Here is a 27,174-nt window from a genome sequence, read left to right as displayed (position 1 = left end):
CAACGTGTGATTTCTCACCTCTGGTTCCATTGGCCTTTATTTTCAAAGCCTGTTCAATAAATGTAACCAAGCCCGGGGCTCCACAATGGCTCTACATCGTCAGAGTCAGCGAGCTCCTTGAGCAGGTAGATGAGCTGCAAGCCTGCTTGGCATTTTTTGGCTGTGGTTTTGCCTCCCCCTGCTCCTCCCTGTGCCTGCAGGAGCATGGCTCCGATGAGGATGGGATTTGGTGTTGGCTGCCTGTGGGGTCTGCAGCAGCAAGCAGTCGGCAGAGGGTTGGGTTCAGGCTGCAGTTGTGCAGGCCATGGAGCACGCGGTGGCTGAGGGAAAGCTGCTCAGCCCTTGGAGAGCTTCCCAGCTCCGGCAGCACGGCAAGGCCTCCTGGTATGTCCCACCGGGTAGCCTGCACCTGCTCCCCCCTCTTGACTGCGGTGAACCCCTCAGCATGCCATTTGGGTGCTCTTTTAATGCTTGGTGGTGGTGTGGCACAAGTGGCCCTGTGTTCACAGTAGTGGTATGGCTTCAGATTTGGGATTACTTTGGTAAGAAAACACTCCACAGGAGGAAGAGAGGCCAAATTCATCCCTCAGGGAAAGCCTGCTCTGCTGTTCTGTCTTTTCTCCTCCTCCCTTACAGTTTTTTCATCTGTGCTGTTTCCTTGCCTGCACGTTCATCATCAGTGCATCTCTCCTCTTCAGTTTTCCTAGTGCAGTAGAGGAAAAGAGAAGGCAGAAGAGGTGTCATCCCATAGCCTTCTTTGTTCCCCTGAAGAATCTTTAAATGATCTCTTTTGTCCAGTAATATAATATGAGCCAAAATTTCCTCTGAAAGTAACTCATTCTTCATTCAAGGTGTGCATTGTGCTGTGGGTAAGAACAGTCAGACCACAGAGTGGAGTGAGTAGAACGGATGATTCAGAGAAGTGTTCCTTGATTTATTTTCTCTTGAATCTAGCCTTTTATTTCATTCTTTGTCTTGTTTGCAGGTTTAGAGCCTGGAGAGGTGTTTTGTTTTGTTTTGTTTTTTGGTGCTGCTTTCTGTTGTTATTCTCCAGTCAAACAAAAAAGAGGAGTCATGGAGTAAATTGATTATAAAGTGCCTTAACTCCATGTTCAGTGAGTTGGAGATGGGTGAAGGCCAGGCTGGCAGGGGACCGGGGAGGGTAGGGTTGGCATACACGAGAGTATTGAACGAGGAGAGGCAGAAACTGTGGTAATGGTTTGATTTTGTGTAACTTGTGTTTGGGCAACATAAAGCTGAACGAATATCCCCAGCTAGTTCTAAAGCTAGGGGCAAGTCTCCATTTAACACTTCCTGTGTTCAAGGTGGCTTTTGAGAGGGGTAGAGGATAATGTTGAAATGTAGGTATGATTTGAAAAGATGTGCTTTGATAGTACTATTTTTTTTTTCTTTGCTCTCTGTAGCTTTTTAAATCCCAGTACTTAATAGTTTCCCAGTCTCACTGGCTTCGTGTGCCTGGTGCTGACCAGTATTATCACACTGATCTTTGAGAAGGATCCTGTGTGCTCAGATACAGAGTGCTGTACTGGCCCTGTATGTGCTCACGTGTATGTTCTCCTTCTCTGTGCTCAGCCCCCAGGAGGTTCCAGGCAGCTTCAAAATAAACTTGCACTTGAGTTCAAACAAGTTTGTTTCAAGGCTCCCTGGCACTAGAAGGAAAAAAATGTTCTGTCTGTATCCTCTTGTTTTTCTCCTTCCCCTTTTCTGATTTGCTTCAATCCATAGCTCGTTTTCTTCTCTCACACTACTATGTGATTTCTTGTACAGTTCAACAAAGGGAAGTCCAAAGCCCTTCACCTGGGGAGGAACAACCCCAGGTGCCATTACTTTCTGGGGGATGACCAGCTGGAATGCAGCTTTGCAGAAACTTCCTTGGGGATGCTGGTGGGCACAAGGCTGAACATGAATCAGCAATGTGCCCTTGCTGCAAAGAAGGTCAACAGCCTCTTGGACTGTATTAGCAGGAGTGTTGCCAACAGTTGGAGGAATGTATGAGGTGATCCTTCCTCTCTGTTCACCGGTGAGGCCACACCTGGAGTACTGTGTCCAGTTCTGGGCTCCCCAGTATAAGATATGCAGGGACATCCTGGAGAGAGTTCAGCAAAGGACTACTGAGGTGATTAAGGGACTGGAGCATCTCTCATAAGAGGAAAGGCTGGGAGAGCTGTGACTCTGCAGCCTAGAGGAGAAGACTCAGGTGGGATTTTGTCAGTGTGTATAAACACCTGAAGAGTGGGTGTAAAGAAGATAAAGCCAGACAAGCTCTTTTCAGTGTTGCTCAGAGATGGGACAAGAGGCAGCGGGCGCAAACTAAAACACAGTGGGTTCCACGTGAACATCAGGATTTTTTTTTTTTTTTAAACTGCGAGGGTGACTGGGTAATGACACTGGTATCACAGAGAAGTTGTGGAGTCTCCATCCTTAGAGATACTCAAAAGCCATCTGGACATGGTCCTGGGCAGCCTGCTCTAGGTGGCCCTCCTAGATGACCTCCAGATGTCCATTCCAGTCTTGACCATGCTGTGATTCTAGCACTGGGTTTGGAAATGTTCCCTTCTCTTGTTTAGTATGCTAAATAGCACTCTGGGACCTTATCCAGACTGAGGTGTCCACTTCCCTGGGCTTCTGGTTTCCTACCTGTAAAATGGCGATAAGACCTACCTACCTCAGATAATTAGTTAATTAATATTTCTTCTACACTTTGAAAGCAAGGTGGGAGAATTTGACAAAATGCAAAAGACTGCCAATGAATGAAGTTAGAAACAGTCTAATGGTAATATAGCTTATATTTGTCTGTGAAAATTAAGGTCATGCTTGGCTGTAATATAAATATCTTGCTTGGAAAACTAGTTTGGGTTCAAAAGGACCTTGGTTTACTTGCTGTCAAAGTAGTTGTGGAAGAAAAATGCACATCAAGTCCTTACCTTAAATTTTTATTATCTTAAATTACTATCTCTTTGCATTTACCCAAGCTGAAGACTGACCTCAAGCTTCAGAGCTGAGCTTTGTGATAACAGGGTATGCAAGCCCCGTACTGACCAGCACAAAGCCGATACAAAACTGTCTTGCTAAACAAGCCAGAAGAGCTGACAGAGCCCAGCTAAGTTAGGATAGAAAATAAGGTGCAGGAAATGACCAATGACCGAAGGGACCGTCGATACCTTTTTGGACTTCCTTTGCCACAGAAGATGGGACAGATGCTGGACTGCTTTTTATTTTGTTGCTAGCTAGTGCTGACTGAGCTTGCTGCTGGTGGCATTCTGCTTGAAGAGATCTCTTTTTGCACCTGGTCGGGCAGCAGTGCTGGCCTGTGTTGAGCCCACCTGACCCCAGTCTGGTCAGGTTGCCTCCTGGCTACCTCCAAAAAAGTAAGAGATATGAAAGCTTTTTTCTGTTTTTGCTGTGGATAAAAACACAACTTTGCTCTTGCCAGTTAATGGTGTGTGTTTTTGGAGCAGGTATCTTATAGTGACTACCACTTTAGAAAGGGTTGGAGTGCAAATGGGGTGATTTCTTATTTCATGGCTGTGGACTACGTTATGCAGCTTTGTACTGTGAAATACAGGAAACCGCGCTTAGCCAAAAGTGAGTTGCTTAGCAGATGCTTGCTGTCATACAAATTAGCCACAGCTTTTTGCATCTTGGAGTACTGCCAGCAGAGAGCTAGTTATTGCATTAAACATCTACTACCAGTCATGATCTAAACTGAAGCAAGAAGATTAATTACTCCTCTAGCTTTAACTTAGCACTTAGCACTTTTTTTTGTGGTATCAAACATGGTTTTTATCTTTAAATCCAAACTATAATATACTGCTCTGAGTTTGAAATCAATGAATGTATGGGGGGAACAGGAAAAGATTTAATTTAGTGAGAGAAAATATTGTGTATGTATAGGACCTATCTCATTTTAAAGTGGAAAAGGAAACATTTTATTAGTGCAACTCATCTGTTATATAGCAATTCATACCTTCAAAACTGTAGTTTAAATAAATATATGCCTTAAAGAGTGGATACAATTGATTTGAACTACTAGTGGATAAAAAATAAATGTTCAATAAGCACCTTCTTTCACTTTTTACTCTGCCTCAACTGAGATTTTTAATACATAATTGTACAGATTGACTAATGAAGCACAGTATCTTTTCCTTACCTAAAAATATTTCTTTGCAATTATTTTGAGTTGCAAAGTTCTTACTTAAACTCATCTGAACATGGAGTAAACAACTGGATTGTAGAAAATTCAGACTTCACTATTTTCCTGAGGATATAAGATTTTTTCGGTCATTGCTGTCTGTTATGAGAGGGATTTGACACCAGAAAGGCTGTTTTGGATTGAATTGGTAACCTTGTCTGTTCATGCCAATGCTGCTGACTGTTGCCTGTTCTGTTCTCTGTAATCTTCTTAGCCAAGCTCTGTATCACCAAAGCTTTGATTTCTTGAGTTACTAGATGATGTCTAGAAACCCTAGGTCATAGAAATGTTTATATTTCTTTTAAAGGCTTACCCTTCCTGGTTAAAGAGAGAGGGAAAAAAAAAAGAATTAGAAATTAGTGTCCCCAGAAGACAAATGGAAAATCCCTAAAAATAATAAAAATCTGTTTAATTCATTTCAGGATTGTGCAGGGGAGGGGATATCAAAACATTGCTGGTATTTTTCGTAGTTCTGATATTGTTAGTATTGTCCCTGTAGTGCAGCAGCACTTTTCAGAAGAGGTATATGAGATCAAACAGCAGGTAACATTTACTACTTGAGTGCTGGGGTGCTTGCAAGTGCTAGGTTTATGCTCAGTCTTTACAGGGCTGCTACAAGGGCTTCCTCATGTTTTTCTTGCAGCCTTTTTTCTTTGGTGCGCAGAGTTCAAAAAAGTCCTTCTTTTCAACAGCTACAGCGGTGACTTTCTGTTTCCCTTATGCAAAGGAATCTTAAATGCAAAGGTCAAATAAATAATACTGCGTACTTGCCTAGAAATAACGTGCTAAGTTTGTAACTACTGGAGAAAATGATTTGGTACATAGTTATTTCTGTGTACCTCCCTAACACCAAGAACAATTAGGCACCAGCTGAAGGCAGTGACTGCCAAAAGCACATTTGGATGAAGTGGGTGTTTCTGGGTGGTACAGTCATGCATTAACAAGTGTGACTGCATCACTAAAACAAAAGTGTATTCGTAGCCCAACCCCTCTGTAGGGATGTGCTCTCCTCAAGAGGAAAGGACATCAATAAAGCATTTGGCAGGGAGGAAAAGTGAAGGACTGAGCACAGAATAATGAGGTGTATTTAACTGCTTGCTGTTAGCAAAAAACATCTACCTGAACTGCATATAGTGTTCACAGCTGCTTCAGGAATCATCCTCTGTGAAAGATGAAGTGGGAGCAGGTCAGCTGCTCCAAATCCAGTTCCCTAGGTGTTAGAAGAAATATAAATTGATGGGTGGGTAGGTAGGCAGCAAGCAGCAACTGGGAGGGCAGCTACACCAGTGACAGGAGTCCAGAAAGCTTCACACAAAGCAGAGGATATGTAAAACCCTTTCCTTCAATACACATGCACTCTTCTGATAGAGTTAAGAAAACAGACTTTTTTTTTTTTTCTATTTTCTGAAACTGAACTCTTAGAAGGTAAAGAGCTACTTGTAAAAATAGTTCCAGGGCATAAAAATCTTGCAGTCTCGTTCTTGTTCCTTGGATTCAGTACTAAGCTCCAGTGGGTGCCTGTGTACCTTCTGGGGAGCGGAAAGCAGCATCCAACAGAAATCTTAACTATTATGCATCTTGAAAGAGGAAGTCAGATTTTTTTCTTAGCACATCACATGCATAGATAAATGCTAGAGACGAAGTGATACTGTGTGGGGACGTAGGATAAAGTGTTTGGCACTGTGGAAATTTCAGACACCAAGAATGATGGTCCACAATTCGTAAGTGCTTTTAATAAGATAACTATCTGCTTGTTTGCTTAGATTTCTTGTAGCTGCATCTTCCACCACTGGGTGTTGAAGGGTGAGCAGATACAGCTCAGTGAAAAGGATACAAAAGAAACCACCCTTGCATTTCGAGAAACGTTTAGCAGCTTAAGTAGATCCAGAGTATAATACTGTTGACAGTGCATAAATAACAGCTATTTTCTGTTTATCTACATGCTACTCCATTCTTTGAGCCTTACCATTATTATTTAAATATGAGTATCTTAAGCATCTTTTCTCCTCAGAAACAACCCCTAGTTTTTCTTCCAATTTGCTTTCACAAGGTATTGTCAAATGTTTTACATGTAAGAGGAAAAGCAATATACGCTGCCCTCCAGCAGATACAAAGGGAAAAGCAGGAGAGTGGAAGCTGTGGCTCTAGAAGTCCCATGTTATGACACAGTACTCAGGAAACAAACAGGTCTTCAACCTTAAATGTTTCAGTGTGGTTTCCTTACAGCCTTCTGCTAATTTGGTAATCCTTTGAGGAAACAATTCTGTGGATCTTTCTGGAGACAGCAGAGCATGGCTGATCTTTAAAATGGTTATTTTCTTTTAGCATAATATAGCCAGTGCTGAGGTCATGGGGGCAGCCGCAGCTGTACTCTGACTGCAGTGGTATCAAGTGTGTTTGCTTATGCTGAGCGCAAGCCAAATTACATGCTGCTGCATCCTAGTGCCTTCAAAATTTAGCTGTGCTACTGCTGCACTAGAGCTATGTGGTGTGACAAGTAAGCTTTCCACTAGGTTCCTGCAGGGGTTAAAATCAGCGGTAAAAGAAATGCATGGTTTCTAGTACTTCTGAGTAGTATCTCATTTGGATCTTGATGTGAAAGCAGAATATAGTAAGTTTCAAGTGACAGAAACAAATTAGTTCAATATCTTAGGTCTCAAACCTTGTCATCTTGCATGAAACACCTCTGACAGCTGTTGTGGAAGCTTGTAGCTAGTGGGCAAAATGCAAAAATCATTAAGCTCCACAGTTTGGAATATAAGGGGAGGGAAAGCAGGAGAGAGAAACAACAGAGACAGCATTTTTTTTTCTGGATTTTCTTGTCTAATACAAAATGCTAAAAGTCTCTTGGAAGAAAAACTGCAAAGACCGGTGACACCCTTCCCAAACTAAGGCTCTGTGTAGTGGTCTCATGTCTCAGCTTCTTTGTGACGTCCCAAAGCTGCCAGCCTGTGTGCCAAATCAGAGCATCTCTGAAGGACTGCTGCTGCTGACAGCAGGATTTGTAGTTCCTGTAAGGAGCCTCCAGTCCCTGTTCCTGCTAGACAGTACTGAATGGCTGGCAACAAATGCAAAGCCAGGGTCTTGGTGACGCAGTCTAAATCTGTCTGACCTGAAAAGTGCAAAACCCATCCCTGGGCTCTGTGGTGGCTCTTAGCTACTCATCTGCACCATGGGGGTAAATGCCCACTGTCTTGTTAGTACCCTTAGCTGCTGATAAACTTGCACTGATAGTTTTGAGGCAAGGGCTGTTGCACTTTTTAGTGCTGTGTCCTGGTGTCTAGAGTATGTAAATCAAGACTGGCTAAGGTGCTGTCTTTGAGGCCTTTGCAGGCAGCCCACTAAAGGCCTTGTTCATTGTGGCTATCTTTGGCTGAACCAGTTGGCCGGGAATGCCTGGAGTGCGTACAGGTCCCTTCAGCTCTGCTGGGACTGAGGACTGGGACTAGATGCTCTGGGGGAAGTGGGGGTTTGGAAGCACCAGGCCATGTGCATCCCACAGGATTCCCTTCCCAAGTGTATGCTGCTGACTGAGATCCCTCCCCCTGCCCTTTCTGGAGAAGCTCCTGAAGGACCTTTTCTGGGGACCCACAGTGCTGGCACTGCACTCGGTCCCTTCTTTCTCAAATGGCTGGGAAGAGGGTGCACAGCCCTAGCGCTTGAGGCAGTTGAGAAAAGACTCGGGGGATGTTAGGCTTCGGGCCTAACTGGCTTCTAGCATATGCTGAGCTGGAGCTTCAGTAGGTGGCCCTCAACCCAAGCTCACTGAGACACTTGCCATCAGCAATGCTGTAGTGGCCCTGGCACAAGCTGTGTGGCGGGATTTGGTGTTCAGAAAGTTGTGGGGGCCGTGCCGGCTAGGCATATGAGGTAGGGCTGAGGGAACAGGGAGTATTTCATGTTTCTCTCCTTTCTAACATCCCCATGAGGAGGACCAGCTGCTCTTTATGAGGTAAACTCTCCATAGTCCCTACTGAAATGGTGTCTCTGAGCACCAGGCACTGTGTGCACGCAAATCACATGAGGTGCCCTGACTACCAGCCATTCCCCTGCGGCTGTGTCCATGTCTGTCTTGGGTGTGCAGTAGCAGAGGGCATGAAACAGTGGCTCGCTATGAACTGGTAACCCATGAAAGTGCCTTGACTACTGCTGGGGCATAACCCAGGGAAGTCCTTCATCTAGGGGAGAAGGCAGGGCTACAGCTGCACTCAACTAGTTAACAGAGGATGACGCTAGGTATGTTTAAAGCTACTACCCTTTGCTGGGAATGGCTTGGCTCTATGCTGCAGGCCTGTGACAAATTAATAAAGTTTTTAATTCTAAGCTGTATTTTCTATCTTATTGATAATAGAAACCAAAACCTGTGTGGTGTTTCACTTAAAACTTCATTGGTTAGTTGTTGCTTTTTTTTTTTCTTTCTGATTTTGTTTCTTTGTTTTGTCTACTTGAAGCATGTATTTCCTTTATGTTTAAGGTAATACCTGAATGCTTCAAACTAGGTGGCTCTGCAAATCCCAGGTGGGTCAGGGTCACAATGAGTAAATGCTACCTCCTTTTCCAGAGCAAAACCGATCCCAGAAGATCCATCTCTTTAAAACTTGGGCAATTTATGCTCCAAGTACTACTAATACAAAAGAGTCATTATGTAAATGCAGAGTCTTGGTGTTTCTCCTTAAATACAACAAATGTGAACTCAGTTATATAAATTTATACATGTTAAAAAACCCCAATGAATATGTTCTTCTTATATGAACAAAAGCTCTTAGAAATATTGCCTACACCGCACAAGCTTCTGGAATGCTTTCTTGAAATCTTCATTAAAGATTGTGTAGATTAGAGGATTAATAAGGGAATTGATATATCCCAGCCATGCTAGGAAATTAGACATGTCTTCTGAGATGTGACATCTTTCACAGGTATTAACAACTACTTCTTTTACAAAAAAAGGGAGCCAGCAGATCACAAATGCCCCCAGGATCAGACCCAGAGTAGTTGCTGCCTTTCGCTCTCTTGTGCTAGAGATTCTCTGTTTTTTCCAGGACTTCTCGTGCTTAGATTCAGACCTGGGGCTTCGTACGGTGATATTGATTTTATCGCAGTCCATCAGTGGATCTGATGTCTTCTCTGTTGTGCTGGGCATTGAAGCCAATTTGGTGCTTCTTTCACCTGTGTCCAAAAGGACCTGTCCATTTACCTCCTCCCTGACGATCCGGCTGACGCTTCTTCTGTGAAATGTTTTTGCTGCCTTGTATATCTTGTAATAAAGGATTAGAATCAAGGCCAGTGGGATATAGAAGGCGCCAAATGTAGAGTAAATGGTGAAAACAATGTGGTCATGTTTGATGATGCATTCATCATCCCTGCTGGTTGTCTGGTGCCGCCAAAACAAAGGCGGCATGGAGATAAAAATGGATATGATCCATACCACTGCAATCATGATGCCAGCATGCTTCGGTGTCCTTTTCCGTGCATATTCCACAGCGTCCGTGATTGCTCTGTACCGATCCAAAGCAATGGCAGAGAGATGCAAGATGGAACATGTGCAGCATGTAATATCCACGCTCAGCCAAATGTCACACACCACTTGCCCCATGATCCACGTCTCCTTTACAATGTAGGCAATGCTGAAGGGCATCACTAGGACTGCCACAAGGAAATCAGTCACTGCAAGAGAGCAGATTAAATAGTTGGCGGGGTGGTGGAGCTTTCTTGTCACAATTATTGCAGTCATCACAAGAGAATTGATGGCTGTTGTCATTAGTGCAAGTACAGACAAGGTAATGGAAATGAGAATCTTGGATGTCACCCATTTGAATAGTTCTTCTGACGTACTGTTTTGTTCTGTTGAGTTTATTAAATCCATGTTCCCTTTTAACGGTGATCTTTACCAGTAGAAGCTACCTGTTAGAAAAATAAAAACACTTCAGAAAGTGCATCTTTGTTCTGTAGAGAGCCTTCATTTTTGTTATCTTGAAAGACTGTGGGCCCCAAAATTACAGGAACATCAGACTTATCATTAGAAATGATTCTGGCTCTAGACAGATTTTCCTGGCTAACACGATGTGGGATGCTCTGCCTTCTCTTTCTCCTTGGTCGTGCTGATGGGAAGGGTATGTTTGCACAGCAGGGGAGAGGAGCGTGCAGTGGTGCCTGAGATGGCACTGCCCCGCAGGGTGCTGCAAACTGTGGCAGGGAACAGCCAGCCCTGTCCCTTCAGCAGGCAGTGGCATCCATGTGGCACCCATGGTGCAGAGCCAGCCTTTTGCTAAATGCTTGGATTGTAGTGGGTTCTCAAAACTGGTTATACATGGGCAATCTCATCCTAAGGTAAGTACTGACACTGCCTCTAGGCTAATGCTGGCTACTCTGCTGAGCAATGTAAACACTATTGAAAACTTTAATCCACAGGAAGTTGGTATAATACTTCTTTTCTCTATATGAATCCATTCTTTCCCATCAATACGAGTCCTTCCTCGTGGGCTTTCTAAACTTGGACATAGTTTTCTAGAGAAACCAGTAAAGTGAACAATTGCTCTATGAGTATGAGAAGAAGAAACATTTACATGTTGAAAGTTTCATTCCTCCTATGCAACTCTAAAATTAAACGGCTGGATATATTTTAAATCTTCAGATGTCTGGCTTATTGTCTAACTGAAATATTATGCGTAGATTAGACTCTTGAAAACATCATTACGTTCCTCAAGTTTTGCTGTTCTCTGGTTGCTGCCATAGAAAACTGCACAGAACTTGAATGTTGATTGTTCCACTAGCGACTATCTCTGCGGAAACAGTACAACTCCTCTTATGGCTCCGCAGGAAGTAAAAAGCAGGGAAATACTGATGAAATGAATGCTCAGTTGTGTCCTGGGGAAGTGCTGTTCCACCCTGCACTCTTATCAAGGAGGGTTTCTGAGCACATTGCAGGCTGGAGCTGAAGTAGAAGTTTCCAGCTTTTTAGTCTAGAGCTTGTAACTCACAGTAAGATGATCAGATCATCCTCTTGTGAGTTTTGACATGCGATTTCCTGTGCGTGGAAGACCTACCAGATGAACCTCTAAGTAGGGTTTCCTCTGACCAGTCCTGGACTGTAGTAAGTGGGTTGCACTTGCGTTGCACTGGATGCCAGAAATAGGGAAATATATGAAATAAATGAAATTTTTATTTTTATTTTTTTTTCTTAGGAAAAAAAGGGTCTCATTAATATAACTAAAGCTTTTTGGTATTGTGCTGAAGTGGCTTAAAAAATCTCATGTACTGTATATAACCTTGGTCCCTTGGACCAATTTAGTTTGATATTCTAACCCAGGCAATGCTTAATATGCTATTGGGTTACTCAAAAGAGTTTTTGACATTACTTGACCCCACCATTTAATTGTATGGAAGGACAAGGAGAGGAAACATTTTATTTGGTGTTATTTACAAACACTACACAGAATCTTGTCCTGTACATGAGCTGATTACAGCATGCACATGCTCTTTTTCTCTCTGCATCCCTCTCTCTGAACTTGAAATACACTTCACATGCATAAAATAGATCTTTCGTCATGTCAGTGTCACCTTAAAACCCCCTGAATCCACAGTAATTGTTAGGTTGCAGATATTTTTGTCTATAGCTAGCTGCCTTCCAGAGAAGGAACAGGCAAGTATAGTATTATCTGGTGAATGTTCAACCTCTGCTAAATAAATCTTCATTTCTGAGCTTGAGTAAATACATGGGAAAAAAATACTTATTGGGAAATACTAAGTCTTCTGTTGATATCCAGCAGTTGATCATATTTTAAAACAGTTACTCATTATGGTTAATTTCCTTATAAGTTTCTGATTCTTTAGATATTAGTCTTTAATTGCAAGCAAGCAAAAAGCAATTTAGATATAATGAAAGTTGATTAATAGCTTTTGAAAGATTATTCGGTTTGAGGCTGTGGAGTAAGGAAAATGGTATGGGTGGGTTCACAGAACTGGTGTGTAGGAATAAGTAGGTTTCCTTAGGACTGCAGTGATTGTGAGGCTCTTTGTAAGAAGCGCAGTGATGGCAATGCACTTACTTGCCATGTGTCTCTTTCTGTGGTTTTAAGATTGTCAGCCAGCATGCTCTGATTTCATTCAGGCTGACAGCATGGGCTCATAGCAGTATTGAAGACTGCCACCCAGGTTTTCAGCATGCTGCTGTTAGATACCCGTGCTGGGGTCTCCCATTCATGGGATATAACGTGCGCTTTAACGGTACCCATCTGGAATCCCACCCTTCTGTTCCTATGTGGAGTGTTAAGACCTTCTGCTGTTGCCTTCAGAGCCCCAGCAGCATGTGTCCAGGGTGGTCCCCATGGGATGCTGTGCAGACCAAGGAGTGTGGCACCATCCAGGGTGGGCAGAGGTCTGGCAACAAGATCTGCCCTCCAAGGTGGTGGCTCCCTCTGAGGCTCTGGAGCCCATCTGCTGGCTGTGCTGTTTGGGGCTGATGGTCATAGTTTGGTGGCTTTCCTGTCCAAGTGGGATGGGGGGCCTCCACTAACCATGGCGGGAGTTTGTGCAAGGTTATTGGGGGATTGTTAGCTAAAAATACTGTTTTATAAATAAGTAGAGTTAAAAGCCTGGCAGCATTTAAGGACTGCCACTTCTGTCTCTCGTGATCACTTACAGGATGAACTAATTCTGGATTTCCTCTTGCAAAGTTGAACTCGGCTCAGTCAGTGGCTGTCACTGGCTTTGGTTCTCAGCAAGCAACAGAACCATTTTTAGGAGTATGAAGGGTGATCCTGTAAACAGTGCGCTGGATTGGGATGCAGGGGAGCTGGCTTCTACCCCTCTGCAGGAGGCTTTCCTTGTCAATCTTGTGTAAATTCATTCAAGTGCTTCAGTTCATGTTCTATAAAATAGCTACAGGAGTACTTCCCTGCAAACCCACTTTGCATACATATGTTGTCTTCTCTTAGCAGCAGAAATTATCCATTGTATGCATTTAGTACAGGAAGCATCTAATCTCAGGTGGTGCCCCCGGGTGCTGTAGGTATACTGGCGTAACTACACACCGTACTTGGAGTTTGGACTTTGCTGTTAGCCCCACGTGAGTCTACAGAGCAAGACTTACAGCTAAAAAAGACTTCAAAAGGAAGCACAGAAGACTTTGTGCCCTCTTGATGAAGGAAAAAAATCTTACAGTCATGCTGAACTGAAGATCTGTATTCCAATATAAGATGGGTTCAGCGGTGAGATATACGTATTTTCAAAGCAATTCTTACAGTCCAGATATTTCTAAGGCTACTTTTGTGTAACTGGCTACTCAGTGTCCCTTTTGAAGGATGAAGCTTCCTATTGGAATACATGGAATACATCTAATCCTGTGGAAGCTGGTTTTCTTTTGTCATCATCTTTACAAGATGCAGCTGCTGTTGGAACACTTTTGAAAGCCTTGAAGCATCGATTCTGTGCGTTGCATTAATATTCTCCTGAATTTAAGATTAGTGAAAAGGATGTTCTGTGCTTTATCTTCATTATAGATCTTAACAGAGTAGATTATTCTCTAACTGCTATTAAAACACAAGTGTGATGTTTCAGTTGACCCATTGAAATATTATGCTGAACAAGAGCTCTGTAAACAATGGAAGTTGCTGTTTACCAAAGATAGTATGTCTGTTATCTTAGATACGTTGACATTATTATTTTTTTGAGGAATTAGCCACTTCTGTGGATTTTTTTTTCCTTCCTGCCCAAATGCAGCATGATAAGATGACCAGAATGTAAGTATCTCCTTTATTATAAAGGCAACTGTATCATCCAACCTTGTTTAGGAGGCATAAGGGAAAATGTCTGTATAGCTTTATCACAAACATAAATGTTGAATTTTTCCATTGGCAATTCACAGAATAAAGAATGCTGTTTGCTCTCCTCAGTTTTGTAGGAGCATGTGTGCGTGTATTAAACCCATAAACACCCATTTATGTCTGAGATTTACAGAAGAATAATTAAATTGCTCTTGTTCAGTAGCATCAGTCTGTCCTGGTAGGTTTAGAAAACAGCACGCCTCTGCCTTTGCCTAATCTTGGGAAGTAGTTTGAATTTTCTCCAGTTGCTGGAGAAACATGGCTGGGAATGCCTTTGGGAAAGGTGTCATGAGCCTACTGTTTTTGGTCCTGAATTTAACTTGAACTATTAGCTTACAGCTGCTGGAGTTTTTATTTTATTTTATTTTATTTTATTTTATTTTATTTCGTGTCTGGCTTTTTTTAAACTGCTGTAAGCACTGTCAGGGAGAAAACTTGATGATTAGAGTTTAATTACTGCTTTTTGCATACAAGTTTTCTGAGTATATTTCGGGGGTGTTTGCTTGTTTTCTGTACATGTGGGGTCCTTACCAAAACATGTTTAGTTTAAAATGTCATCACCAATAGCAGAAGTAGAGTTCAGGAAGCAAAATGAGCAACTAACTGAACTGAGGATACTTAAAATACTCCAGAAAACAGTAGCAGTGTTTGCACTGCCAGGCTGTCCTCTTGACTCCATTGAGTTAATACAAAGTTGTGCCAGTGACATAGAAAGATCCTGGCCATCTCCTCTCACTTAACAGGCTCCAGCTGGCTTTGAAATGATGAAGCATTTCACCTGCTAGTGGGATTCCTTGCTTTATTGGCCAAACTAATCAGTAAGCCAGTTAAAAAGGCCCAGCTTTCTTGCCTTAATGGAAACTGATCCTACAAATATATTTTCCTGATGAGAGGGAAGGCTCTGTGCTTGCATTCAGCCATCTTGTTTTTATCACATGCACAGGCTAGCCAGACACTAGAGGTAAGACTAAAATAACCATAGAATAAGGCAGCTGTAAGTACCAGAATTGCTTGAGAGCTAAAATTTCTTCCAAAAGCAGTATTTATGAGCTTGTAAAAATTCTTCCTGATATGGCTGTCACTGCCTTTAGATACCAACCACGTTGTATGCTAATGATAATTAGCTTAGTAGTGATCCATCACATTAAATTTGAGCAGAAGGAAATACTCTTTTGAATTAAACAAATCTGTTTAAAGAGGATGAACTCCTACCAGATTTGGTGGTGGATATGTGCTTTGTTGAGCCCAAACTCTGAAGCCTCACCAGCTGAGAAAGAAAGAGGAACACTCTCATTTGATTTTTAGTGCCTGTCCTTAAAATCTGTTCTTCCCTTAACTCTTCCTAAGGCTCCCAGAGCTACAGTGCATCCCCTAAAATGAAGTAGGGGTGACTGGCTGGTGTGTAAGAGGAGTTACTTGCTGGCTGAAGGCAGCTGCTGCAAACCTGTAGTAAACATTGCCATCCCTGGAATGCAAAGTAAAAGTCCATCAGCAGTTTGAAAGAAGAAACAGAAATCTCAAGGCTGCCATACCTGATCTGCATTGCTATATGCTTGCTGTAGATGTACCTCCCCCTGCTAAGCCACAACTTTAAAATATTTAAATCTTGGTGTGCTGCCAGATATTCTAAAATGGCTGAAAACTTACCTCCTCCTTCCCCCACTTTTTCCCTCTTTTTTAAGAGCTGTATCCGTGTCCATAATTACAAGGTAGAGTTATTTCCAGTCCTTCATCTGTCAGCAAACAATCACATGTGCGTGCTGAAGTAATGCTTTAGAGTCTCTGTTTTGGATCATGCTGTCTCAGTTCATGGGACTGAGCACATTCTGGACCTGAAATGTATTGGTGAGGTAGAGGAATAACTGAAAAGATGTTTAGATTTTGCTGCTTGAGTCTCTGTTAACTGGAGTTATTTATCATTTCTCCTTATAGAAGGTCACAACAGACCCATTTCTAGAAACACAGACCACAAATAACTACAAAACTGCAGATAAATCAATTGAACTAATATCAACTAAAGATAATACAAAATTCTGCCTACCAACTACCCTCTCGGGAGAAGCACAGGTAAATAAATAGGCTTTGCAGCATGCCCTGAATAGCAATATAACACGTGAAGGAAACAAATCTCAGAATCCTGGAGGATATGTGCCTCCAGCTTAGAGATGCACAAAGCCATTTATTGTCTGAGTGCAGGAGCTCTGATTTGTTAGAAAATGGTAAAGAAAAGTCCTTGAATGCAACACACAGAACTTGCACAGTAAACCTGCATCTGATGCTTTTCTTAGCCATGTTACCAATCTAAAAGTCCCTGTGTTGGCAGAATGATACGCTGCAGTATGCTTCGTGTCAGGCACAACAAAGATGATGCTTGCTTTAGTTTTCTGGACAGCTCTTTAAATTCTTTCAGCCAACAGAAATAATCCCAAATGGTTAAAATGACAAACTCTGACAGACTTAGCCCTGAAAGTTACCATCCCAGATGTCTCCTCTGTAATCTTATTGCTCCTGGACCAAAGTCAACAGGATGGAGGTAGTGTTTCCACGGAAGCAGCTGAAATGTAAAGTCTGAGGGCTTGTTCAAGCTGCCAGCGAAGCAGAACTTGCCCTGTGCCTCTGGGTGCTTCTCAGAGAGATGCAGCACCAACTCCCTGAGAGCCGAAGTGAAAGCAGTAACCTCTGGCAAAGGGGCAAAGTGAAGCCCTGCGATAGCTCCTGTCCTCACCTCCCTGTTGTCATCAACTCACCTTCATGTTTCCTATTGAGGCCACAAGAACTCCAGCATGCTGGCTGTGATCCCTTTGCCACGTCTCCCTCCAGAAGGCTGTGGTCCTCGCTTTGCTACTCCACCAGCATTACCAGTTGCTCCACGTTTTCCAGCCTGTAAAACACCAGACTCTTCAAGCCCCAAAGTGACAACCCCACAAAGAGGGATTCACAGGTGTCCCATTTCAAAGGCAGTTCCTGGGGAGGTACCCCCAGAGATAGCTTTCATCTCAGCCAGGTAACTGAGCAGAGTGCTCAGCAAAACCTGCCTGGGAAGCAGGGTTGCTACCTAGGTGGAGTTAGTCTGTAATGCTCTCCTCCAGGCGTTTGCCATGTTCTCTACTTGCATCCGTTGGATTGCAGCATAGTCTGTTGCTGCTTGTCAAGCCTGCCTGGAGGATACCTCCCCTGCTTATTGTCATCATAGCGTGGCAACTGCTGCATTTGCTTATATGGAAGAATGATGTTCACAAAGTAATTATGCATTCCTTGCTGCTTCGGGTGTTGAAGTTGAGGTTTTTTTTTTTTTTTGTCTCCTTTTGGAAAATTAGTCACTCATCTGTGTTTGCTCTTTATTTCATGTCCCTCTGCCATCTGTTTTAATCTAGCTGAGGGGGATGGGGAGGGGAAAGGCAAGCCAGCTTCCCAGCGAGCACTCTGGGAGTGAGGAAGGAGGAACAGCAAGAATGACATGGTCTACAGCATGACAGGCTTGCTTATATAAAACAGTAAACATGCCTCCCAAATGTAGCTTCAGTTGTTGGTAGCTGGACTGTGAACCTGTTCTGAATTTGATCATTTTGGCTGAAGAAAGCGGAAAAAAACAGACCTATATTCATAATACTGCCAGAGGAGATGGCAGTGATTCATTTTTTGTAGTTCATTAGACTGCAGGGCTCAGTTTCCTTTCCTCTTTGAGGCTGATCTGACTCCACAGTTCAGACCTCTCAGGGCAGTGGTCTGGGTGTAGCTGTCTCTCATATCCTGTATGGTCTGGAAGAGTCCCAGGTCTGGGAGATCCAGGGCCTGGACAACAGTCCCTGTGGAAGCCGTGTAAATAAACATCTGAGAGAAACAAAAGAGTGTCTGGGCATCCCATCGTCCTGTGTGAGCTCTCCACTGGGCAAAACCCACAAGTACTCTGTACAGACAGACAAATTCCTGTATTGTCAACATACTGTCCTTAGAGATGCGTGTCTCCTTGTGTGTGTGTTCAGGGTCCAAGCTAGGATTCCCCATATCTTTAATTTATTTTGCATATAACAGTCTGAAAGGTTCGATTCAACCAAAAGTTTTCTATATTAGGAAAGGATGTTTAAACTTTTTTTCAATTCTGTGGAAGGAAAAGCAAGGTTTTTTTGTTTATTTTGTTTTGAGTTTTTATTTGGTTTGGCAATGAATCAAAGAATCACAGAATTTTATGCTGTGCAGGAGTGGCTTTCTTTAACGATCATCAATTAAATTTGTGCTGGAAGGTGAAAACAGAGAATAGCTGTGCTTATATTTCAAAACACTGCCCTTCAGATAAGGGCTTGAAGCCTGCAGGAATGATAAAGCAGTGTTGGAGCAAGGAGATTAAGAGGTAGCTTTACTTCCTTTGAATGGTAATAAAACACAGCCTTGTTTCTCCCACTTCCCACTCATCCTTATGCTTTGGGGCCAAGTGTTCTTTGCTGGCCCTCAGAGAACACATGCATGCAGTTAGAAGTCAGAAACCTTTTTCATCGATACACCCACCTCTGCAAACCTATTACAAAAAGGGGCTCATCTTTGAGGGGTGGAAAAAGTCTACTAAAGGCCTGCCAACCTGAAAAATCTGGAGGGAAAAATATACTTTTATTTAAAAAATAAAAATAATTATTAATAAAATAATTAACTGAATGCATTTTGGTTAATAAACATTTTGATGGAATGAATCCTGTTACCTGACCTCTAGGTTAATATGTGTACCTTTTGTCTTAGTTCCTTGGGAGTTTGTCTTAATCCAATTAGTCACATTTGATAGTTGGAGCTCATGGGAGTTTCTGATTCTCTGAAGCATTGCTTTAGCCTTTTCTAGTCGTAGTAGAGAGGTGGGTTTTATCTAACATATTTTTCTGTATAAACTCTGAAAACTTTCAATGAGCTGGAAGAAACTGCCTTGTTTACTCCTGGACAGTAAGAAAACAGTCTATCTTCAAATGCGTCTGGAAAAGATCAGCAAAATAAGAAAACCCAATTTTCAAATTATCACCTGGGCCAGCATTAGGATATTTCTTTTTCTGCTGTGTGCTTACCAGGACAACTTGGAGGAAAAACTGGCCTCAGAGGTGTTAGGTGGAAGTGGAGTGAATGTGACAGGTCGGTGTGCTCCTCTGCAGCAGGGTTTCTGCATGACACAAGAACAGTAAAATCTGTGGTTAATTGCTTGCAATTTGGAGAGATGCCAAAATTCACACAATCTGCCATCTCATCTCTGCACTTTGCCTATTTTTTATTCTTGTGAAGACTGCACTTTTTTTTTTTTTTGTCACGTCATCTGATGTCATCTGCCTTTATTCTGGTTGTCATCTGATCATCTCGTAGGCTGAAGATCACAAAAGCTTAGTGTGAAAAAAGGAACTTTGAGAGCATAGGTGGAGCTTGGAATGGGCAGGTGGAAGACTGGGGAAGTCTTGAGATAACTTGCTTAGCAAGTGGAGCTGTTGGGCAAGATCTCAATCTGGGAATGTCCCCAGGGGTTTTCATTTCAGAAGTAACTAACTGCCCACAAGGCAGGCTGGCTTGGGTTACTGTGCTCACGCTGACTTGCAGTGGACTCAAAACCACACGCTGCGGTGGCTCTGTGTCAACCCGTGGAAATCCAAGCTATTAGATTCCTTCATAGGAAAATAGAGACTCTTTACCTGGTGAAGTAGCAAAGTTTTATTAGATAGCTGAGACTGATGCTTTCTAACTAGCATTGCATTTGTTTCCCCCTAGATATTTCTGCTAAGATTGATTTGGTCACCTACTGTGAGCATTTAGGTTGGGGGCCATCTTTTCAAAATCCAGATTCTGTGTTTTAAGACTTAGCTCTGTACTGAAAAGGACATGACTTTTGCTGTGCTCTGCATGGGGTGCCACAGTGCTGGTTCTTGTTCCTGTGTGGAGGCAATTCAATGGATACAACTGAATGTTTTAGCCAGAAGAGTTTAGTTCACTCAGTGCATTGGCAGAAGCTCTAATGGTAAAAAGCATTTGTTTCAGGCTGGCGTAAAACAGTTGTGCCTGAGGACATGGGATGCAGCCATTCTGGCAAAGCTTGTCTAGTGAAGAGTGGGCTTTAGCTTTCCTCCTTTCCGCAGTTTCCAAATACTCTGAGACTCTCAAGGGTGCCTTTCTCCCTACTTCAGTTTGTTATTGCATTATAGCATGTTCTATGTTAGAATTACCAGCATTTGAAACACAAGTTCTGGTACACCTTGTATAAAATCAGAAGTGTGGATAGGAGAGCTATGGGAATGGGGGAGGCTAGTGAGAGTGAATCAAGCTGGGAAGCTGGAGGGAGAGCCTGAGAAAGAAGAAGAGGGGTGTGGGAGCACCTCCTGCACAGTACTTGTGTGTGTATATATCACACACTGCCATTCAATCACATCAAGTGTATGCAAATGCAGTAACATCTCAAGAGCCAGGATGCCACTTAGCTTGTCCATGCGGTGCAGTGGAAGCCTGCTTTGGGGGTTTCTGTGCTGTCTCTGGGTGAGCTGTTGTGCTGACTTAGAGCACGGGGCTGCTGGGGCGAGGAGGTGGGGGGATGCTGCTGGAGCAGCCTGGTGCCATGCCCAGGTCAGAGCGGGTCTGGATCTGGCCCACGGCACTCAGGACAGGGCTTTCTGCATTACATTTTGGCAGGGAGTGGCTGTCTCTGTGGTCAGCTGGCATCATGGCTTGTTGAATAATTCCTGGAAGTCTTTGGCCTTGGGCCTATCTTCAGGGGTACAACGCTTTCAAGAACACTCAGAGCAGCAGGACAGTGTTAAAATGTGTTGACTCCAAATCCAGAAAGATATACCTTTCCCAGGAAGCTTTCTGGATCCGTCAGGTCTCCTGTTGCAGGCACTTTGATTACTAAATAGGGTCTTAAGCTCTCTAACACTTTGTGAACTCGCTTTCATTTCTGATAGGAAAATAACAGACTGTCACACACAGCTTTTTTCTTTGCATAATTCTGATGTAGTTGTGACACTTGACATACAGCACAGATGACTGTGAATGGCTTCTTCAAATTAAAGCAGATGAATCAGAATTAATTATGAAAAACAGCCTTATTGTTGTCCCAGGAATTCAGTACAGACGGCTGTTGTCTAACAAGATTATCCAGCTTCAAATGCCCCCCCAGACTTCTAATTGATAAAACTTGTAAAACTCTTAAATGATAATCCTAAGAAACTTATTTCCAAACAAAATTTCAAAGTTTTTTTTTTTTTGTATTATTTTCCCCTCCCTTGAGAATCTATTGATGTTGGTTTTCTAAGAACTTTTAAATCATAACTTTGCAATTATGAAAACCTTTAGTACTGCAGGGAAGTTAAGATGCTACTTTATGCTAGGGATGCTTGTAGACAATACTTCAGCTGTTTGTTTCCTAAGATGTATGCAAGATGTATGCAACTTCAAAAGATGGCTGAGCAAAGCTGTCTTTTAGATTATAATACCAATTTAAAGAAGTGATAATTTAAGCAGCTCTTTTCTCCTTAGGTTGTATGCTAAGAAAATTTGTCTTTTCGTATGGTAAGAATATTTATTTGTAATGTTGGTGTACACTAGCAATATACTTCAAAACATTTCACAAGGGCTATTTACTAAAAGGTGTTTTACAGCACTTCTTTATAAAAATATATATATTTTTGATCAGATGACAACATGTAATATTTTTCTGGTGGTGAATAGAAGCATCAAACTGATTTTCCCTATTTGCCCAAATCCATAGAAAGCACATCATTATTCTGAGCTGCTTTAGGAGAGTTCAAAAACTTGCAATGCATTCTCAGGGATGGCATGCTGTCTGTGGTTCCTGTAGTTTCTGAGAGAGAGAAAGAAAATAAGAAGTGCTTTCACAAAATAACATGGTTAAAAAGTATTAGTAAAGGACAGAGGCAAAGTGTACTAATCTTCAGAGACTAGAGGAAGCCTGGAAAAAATGAAAGGCAAGCCATTGCTTCTGTATCATCTGTCTTGTTTGCTATGTAACAGAGCACCCTTGTACCTAGCACTTCTGGAAATCCTGAATTCTTTTCCCTGGGGTGCTTACAGCTGACCTCTCACATCAGCAAGCGTCAGTAAGTTGTTGGATTTAGCTCAGAACTATAGCATGATGAACTGTTTTTCTACCAGGAGATTGAAAAATATCAAATGATAACTTTGAATCTCTCTGCTAAAATTCCTCTTCCGTTTTACTCTTTGAAGCTTCCAAAATTTCTGGAGAGGGGCTTTTATCAGTAACATACTGTGGACAAGTAATTAAAAATATGATATAATTTTACATTGGATGCACTTATGCATGTAAGCGTATATATTGCGTCCTATTTTTGTTCATCGTTTCAATGTTTTATATTTTAAGAACATGTTGAAAACTGTTTTCTTCATGTTCAAAATGAGTTTTTACTCTTTGAAGCTGAAGAATTTTTTAATGTTAAGTCCCCTGGAAAGAAGCAGTGAACAGATTCAGTCAAGTCTTCACATTTGTGTAGTCCCTTTTTCTAATTTCATTTTTCCCCACTTCTAGACTCTCAATGATGTCATTACGTTTTGGGGTTCTTTTACCTTTTTATTTCTTGATTCTCAATTATTAGAATGTAGCCAGGTCATATATATGAAATGTTTCCCTGCATAGTCCCAGTATTGAGGTTTTCTTAAAAAGGTACGGTTCTAGGATATACACATCTAGAAAGAAAGTGTCTTCTCTAATCACTTGACCAAAGTATCTATGGCTTCAAGTAAAACTAGCAAGGCTGAAGAGAAATAGCCAAATTACTGGCTGACGACAGTCTAATTTTAAATGGACCTATCACAGCACCTTTGTGATATGTTTGTTTTATATGTTTGTGATATATGCGGTGCAGCCATTCCTAAAAAATGCCATAGAGCTAAACTAGTGCCATAGTTCTTTTGGAGCATGCTTTTTTTTTTTTTTTTTAAATTCTATTTTCTTTGCCCTCTTGAAATTATTTTTGAAAAGACAAGAGAGGGAGTTTGAACAGAAAGTGAAATCTTGGATAACAGAGCCAGTGGAGCTTCTTCCTGGCTGATTTGGCTGAGAGCTACTGTAACTTTTTATGTCCATTTATTTATACAACCAGGGTATGAAGCCAGCATAAAAATGTACTTGGTCAATCTAACAGGGCACATGAATCAGCTTTTTGCTTGCCTAACTTGCTGTGTTAGGAAAAGCAGTTGGAACAGAAAATTAATGTAGTTCCCAGCATCTGAAGAAATAAATATATTGTATTTACTTTGAAGCCCTGTCTGTTCTGTAGGTGTTTGCCTCCAGGTTTTGGGGATGAAAAGTTCCAGAACCATTAGCCGCAGATGCTGGGTTTGTTGTTACTTTACCTCTACTGCAACATCTATTATCCTTTCTGGTAACTCAAATAGATTGCATTAGACCAGGCATGTAATCACAGTACTTCCTTCTGCAAGTAATTTATTCCAGTCACTTTGTTCTCTCTGTTTCTGATTTTTTTTCCCCCCTCTCCATTAGAAGACATATTAGTGTAGCTAATTTAGGCCATGCAGCTAGTAATGTCCTAAAATCTTTGAATCTGCTGGATCGGGATTAACATTTTGTTAATATTGCGCCTATATTTATTTATCTTTTGATTACTCCAATATGACTTGGTTTGGCCACAATGTTGACTGTCAATGCTCTCAATTCACTAGAAAGCAGCACTGCATGGGAGAAAACCTCATAGGTATAACCATTTATGAATCAACTAACCTAAAAACAAATTTTAATTAAGAACTATAAAAAACAGCATAAGAATTTTCAGAAAACATATCAGTTAAGACAGCAGCTTAGGAAGAAAAAATTCTCTGAAAATACTTGCTTCCGTACTATTTTCAGCCAGCAGTTGAAATGTTGTAGACCTTTAAGTGAAGGTTTCTCATATATCTCAGTTGGAGAAGAGATATAACATGGAAAGTAAATGCAGAACATTGAAGTAAGAAGAAAAACAAAACCAAACCTGACCAAAAAAACCCCCAACAACTCAACAACAACAAAAAAACCCATCAAATATAGTACAGGATCATTAGATTAACCTTATGTTATGATGAAAAACATTACTGTAAGATGTGTTTCAGCTGCATTTAATGGGATCAGTAGGTTTATGTTCTTATTACATTGAAATGGATAAAGATTTTAATTTAGATAATTGGGCCTGACATAGTCTGTGTTTTTGTGTTTGTTTTTTTTTTTTTTAAATATCTGCTGCTTTTATGTTGGCTTCTGACTTCAGCAGTTGTTAACAGAGAATTGTTTTTCCTGTAGAAAGCAGTGTTGAAGTTGGATGGTTGGATAGCAAGAATTAAGCATGCTTTTTATGCAGATGATTCTTTGCTTCTGCAGCAACATCCAGCAAGTACGATGGAGCTGGTGATAGCTTTCCATTGGCAGCACAGAAAATTAACTAGGAAAAAAAAAAAAGAGCCAACACCATGCCCTTGAACAGCCCCTTTCCAGCAGCACTTTATGGCTTCTTCTTAGCAGCGGTTTTATTGTTTAGTAGCAGAGGTTTCATAAATACAGAGGATGAATTTATTGTCATGGAATAATGTGCAGCAGTAGGTGGGATGGAGATGCAGTTCTCTGGGCAGAATGTAAGTCACCTCAGTAAGTCAACTCCCTCCTTGGCTAACTATGTCTTCCCTTGGACACACAACCTGCCCTCTTCCAGATGCAGGCTTTCCTGGTAGATGGATCTTGTGCGTAACCCAATGTATTCATGTTGCAATAGACATGCACTATGGGTTTATTGCAACAGTCCTGTAGGGATGGCATAGTCAGCTATATCCCCAGCATCTTTCTTAGGCTGTACACCTGTCTTCTAGTTCAGGGAGAGAAATGTAAAAATAAACTGAGTATATTTATAAATAAAATTACTTATCTCTACCATTATATGTATATTTTTAAGTATGAACTGTTATCCATTTCAATTGAAGCAGCATGACTTCTGCCAAAAGACTGCTCTTTCTCCATGAAGCTGGAGTTCATGTGTGTAAAGCATGGCAAAAGGAATTGCCCCTGCATGAAGCAGTGAACTTGGCTGCCCCTTTTGCTGGCTTGCCTCCACCCACTTTAGCCCACCGTGGCAATATGTACCTCTTTAGGCTTAAGAAATAGATCAGTTGGGTTAAACTCTGGAGTTAGTTCTCTGTGTGCAAAATAGACACAACATACTTGTGCTTCATTGAGATATTGAAAACTGTCAGCTATGCTGATGGTCTTGGAATTGAAGTATTGAAGTACGGAATAAAATGTGCTGAGGCTAGAAAGTATCTTGTTCAAATAATCTGTTACAGCTCACAGTTGTTCTTCCTCTGGTCCAACTGTGGACCAGTTTAATCAGAGCCATTTAGTTTCATCAGAGGTTGCTCAGCTGCTGCAGTGAGGAATGTTGCTAATGGTCCCCAGAATGTGGTGCTGCAGAGTGACGATGCTCAGTGTTTACAGTTAGCACGGACAAATGTGTACACGTTGCTCAAGGTAACCTTGTAAGGATGAGTGATTATTACAAGTTTGGTTCTCTGCGCCAAACCTGAGGGGAACAGCTGGAGCCTCGGGGGACTGTTATTAGCAGATCTGTATTCAGAAAAACAGCAGATCCTTCTTTCTCCTCCTCTCATCCTCTCCTGGTGGGATAGCTAAATCTGCTGTATGTGATGAGAGGGGCTATTTTATTCCCTCAAACGTATCTGGCGTTTTGAGCACAAGGTGACTATTCCTCAGCCTGTCTTCCCTAGAAATTTCCTTCCACCTAGTGAAATAAATGTGTTCCACCTGAGGCTCCTTTTCCTGGGTCACTGACAGTATCACGTGTCTTTCCCTGTCTTGCTGAACAGTTACACAACCAAGGGTTAAGGACTGATAGCTTTAAAAGTTGTTAAGGAAAGAACTGATTGTTTCTTGATAATGTAGAATTTTTTTTTTTCTGGCATAATGTCATTAAAAATCTTTTGCTACCATGACAGTTAATACAGAATATCCATGGGAAGGGTATTGTCCAGACTAAAAGTACCAGGGGGTCGTTGTCTTGGAGGCTGTTCTTTTGCTAATGTGTAAGAGTAGAGAAGAGTCACTTGTGACCTTTTATTCAGCTACTGAGAGTGTGCTTTCTTGAATTTTTGTGTGGGTAAGAAGTATGCCTTAGAAGGAAGCTCAGCTGTGTCATTGGAGGCATTGTGTTAAAAAAAAAGTCTGCAGTATAATTGTTGAGAAGAGACATCCGTTTAGGAAATCGGTAGCAGGGGCCTTTTTATTTGCTTGATTCCATGGCACGGGAGTTATTTTCCAGTCTGAAACTGAAGCTGAAGTATTAGGTTTTTTGAGTGCAACTATATGTTCCAGTGTCATTGTATAAGAATAACGACAGCAGTCATTATTCTTCAGGCTTCTTCAGCTGCATGTATTGGCTGCATTGCAGGTTCATATTAAAAATGATGGTATAAATTGCAATGACTTGCATATGGGAATAGGTCTTCTTAATATTCTCAGTTTTCTATAGATGATGATTGCTGCACTTTTGCTTTAAAAGCAGTTATGTAAAAACAGCAAAAGGTGTGTCACAGGAAAGGCAATTGCCTTTGAAAAGTTTCCTTAAGCTGTGCTATTAAATATTTATATGTGTAGTCTCAGAGCAGGCAGACTAAAAAGTAATTGCCTTTAAGATCATTCCAAATGTTGCTTGGGACTCCTGGGAGAAGCAATATTTGGATCATTTATCTATCAAAAAAAAGACTGAGCACAGGAACTTTCTTCTGACTGTAGTAAAAATGTCAGTCTGCAATTTTTGCTGTTTCAGGGTTTCACTTTTCATTTAATAATCTACTGCCCTTTAAGACCATTTGATCAGAACATTAAAGGCACGTTCAAATCCCGTGTCCTCTTCAGTCAGGATATTATTATTCCTATATGTACGCTCCAGTTGCTAGAGATTTAATGATTCACTTCTAAGGGGGTGAGGAATCCGAATACCTCCTCCTGGACTTAGTTTTGTGTCATTTAAAATTACATTTTACCAGCTATAAAGAAGCTTCTAATGCTATTGCTGTAGTCATATGCAGGAGAATTGTTTGAAAAGATAAAGACTGCCTATAGTTATTAACTCTAGCCAAAGGGTGTAGAATCAATTACTT

At 41.6% G+C, this 27,174-nt stretch overlaps 1 protein-coding gene across 10 annotated transcripts in view; it reads right to left on the bottom strand.

Moving 5' to 3' along the window:
• Window positions 1-1,260: 1,260 nt before the first annotated feature.
• Window positions 1,261-27,174, bottom strand: part of HTR1F (5-hydroxytryptamine receptor 1F) — a 120,729-nt gene continuing 94,815 nt past the window's right edge. For 4 of the 10 annotated variants that reach the window (XM_080553751.1, XM_080553749.1, XM_080553753.1 and 1 more), the window contains 4 exons: window positions 19,077-19,168; window positions 16,782-16,915; window positions 15,682-15,866; window positions 1,261-10,114 (listed from right to left, as the gene is read on the bottom strand). In XM_080553751.1, coding sequence (XP_080409877.1) covers window positions 8,976-10,076 — 1,101 coding nt within the window. In that variant the 5' untranslated portion in view covers window positions 10,077-10,114; window positions 15,682-15,866; window positions 16,782-16,915; window positions 19,077-19,168 and the 3' untranslated portion in view covers window positions 1,261-8,975. The remainder of the gene's footprint in view (window positions 10,115-15,681; window positions 15,867-16,781; window positions 16,916-19,076; window positions 19,169-27,174) is intronic. The other 6 variants (XM_080553750.1, XM_080553748.1, XM_080553754.1 and 3 more) reach the window with 5 other exon arrangements.

The sequence above is a fragment of the Anser brachyrhynchus genome (assembly GCF_964034855.1).
Source record: "Anser brachyrhynchus genome assembly, chromosome: 1".
NCBI lineage: Eukaryota > Metazoa > Chordata > Aves > Anseriformes > Anatidae > Anser > Anser brachyrhynchus.
This window is presented reverse-complemented; position numbering and strand designations above follow the sequence as displayed.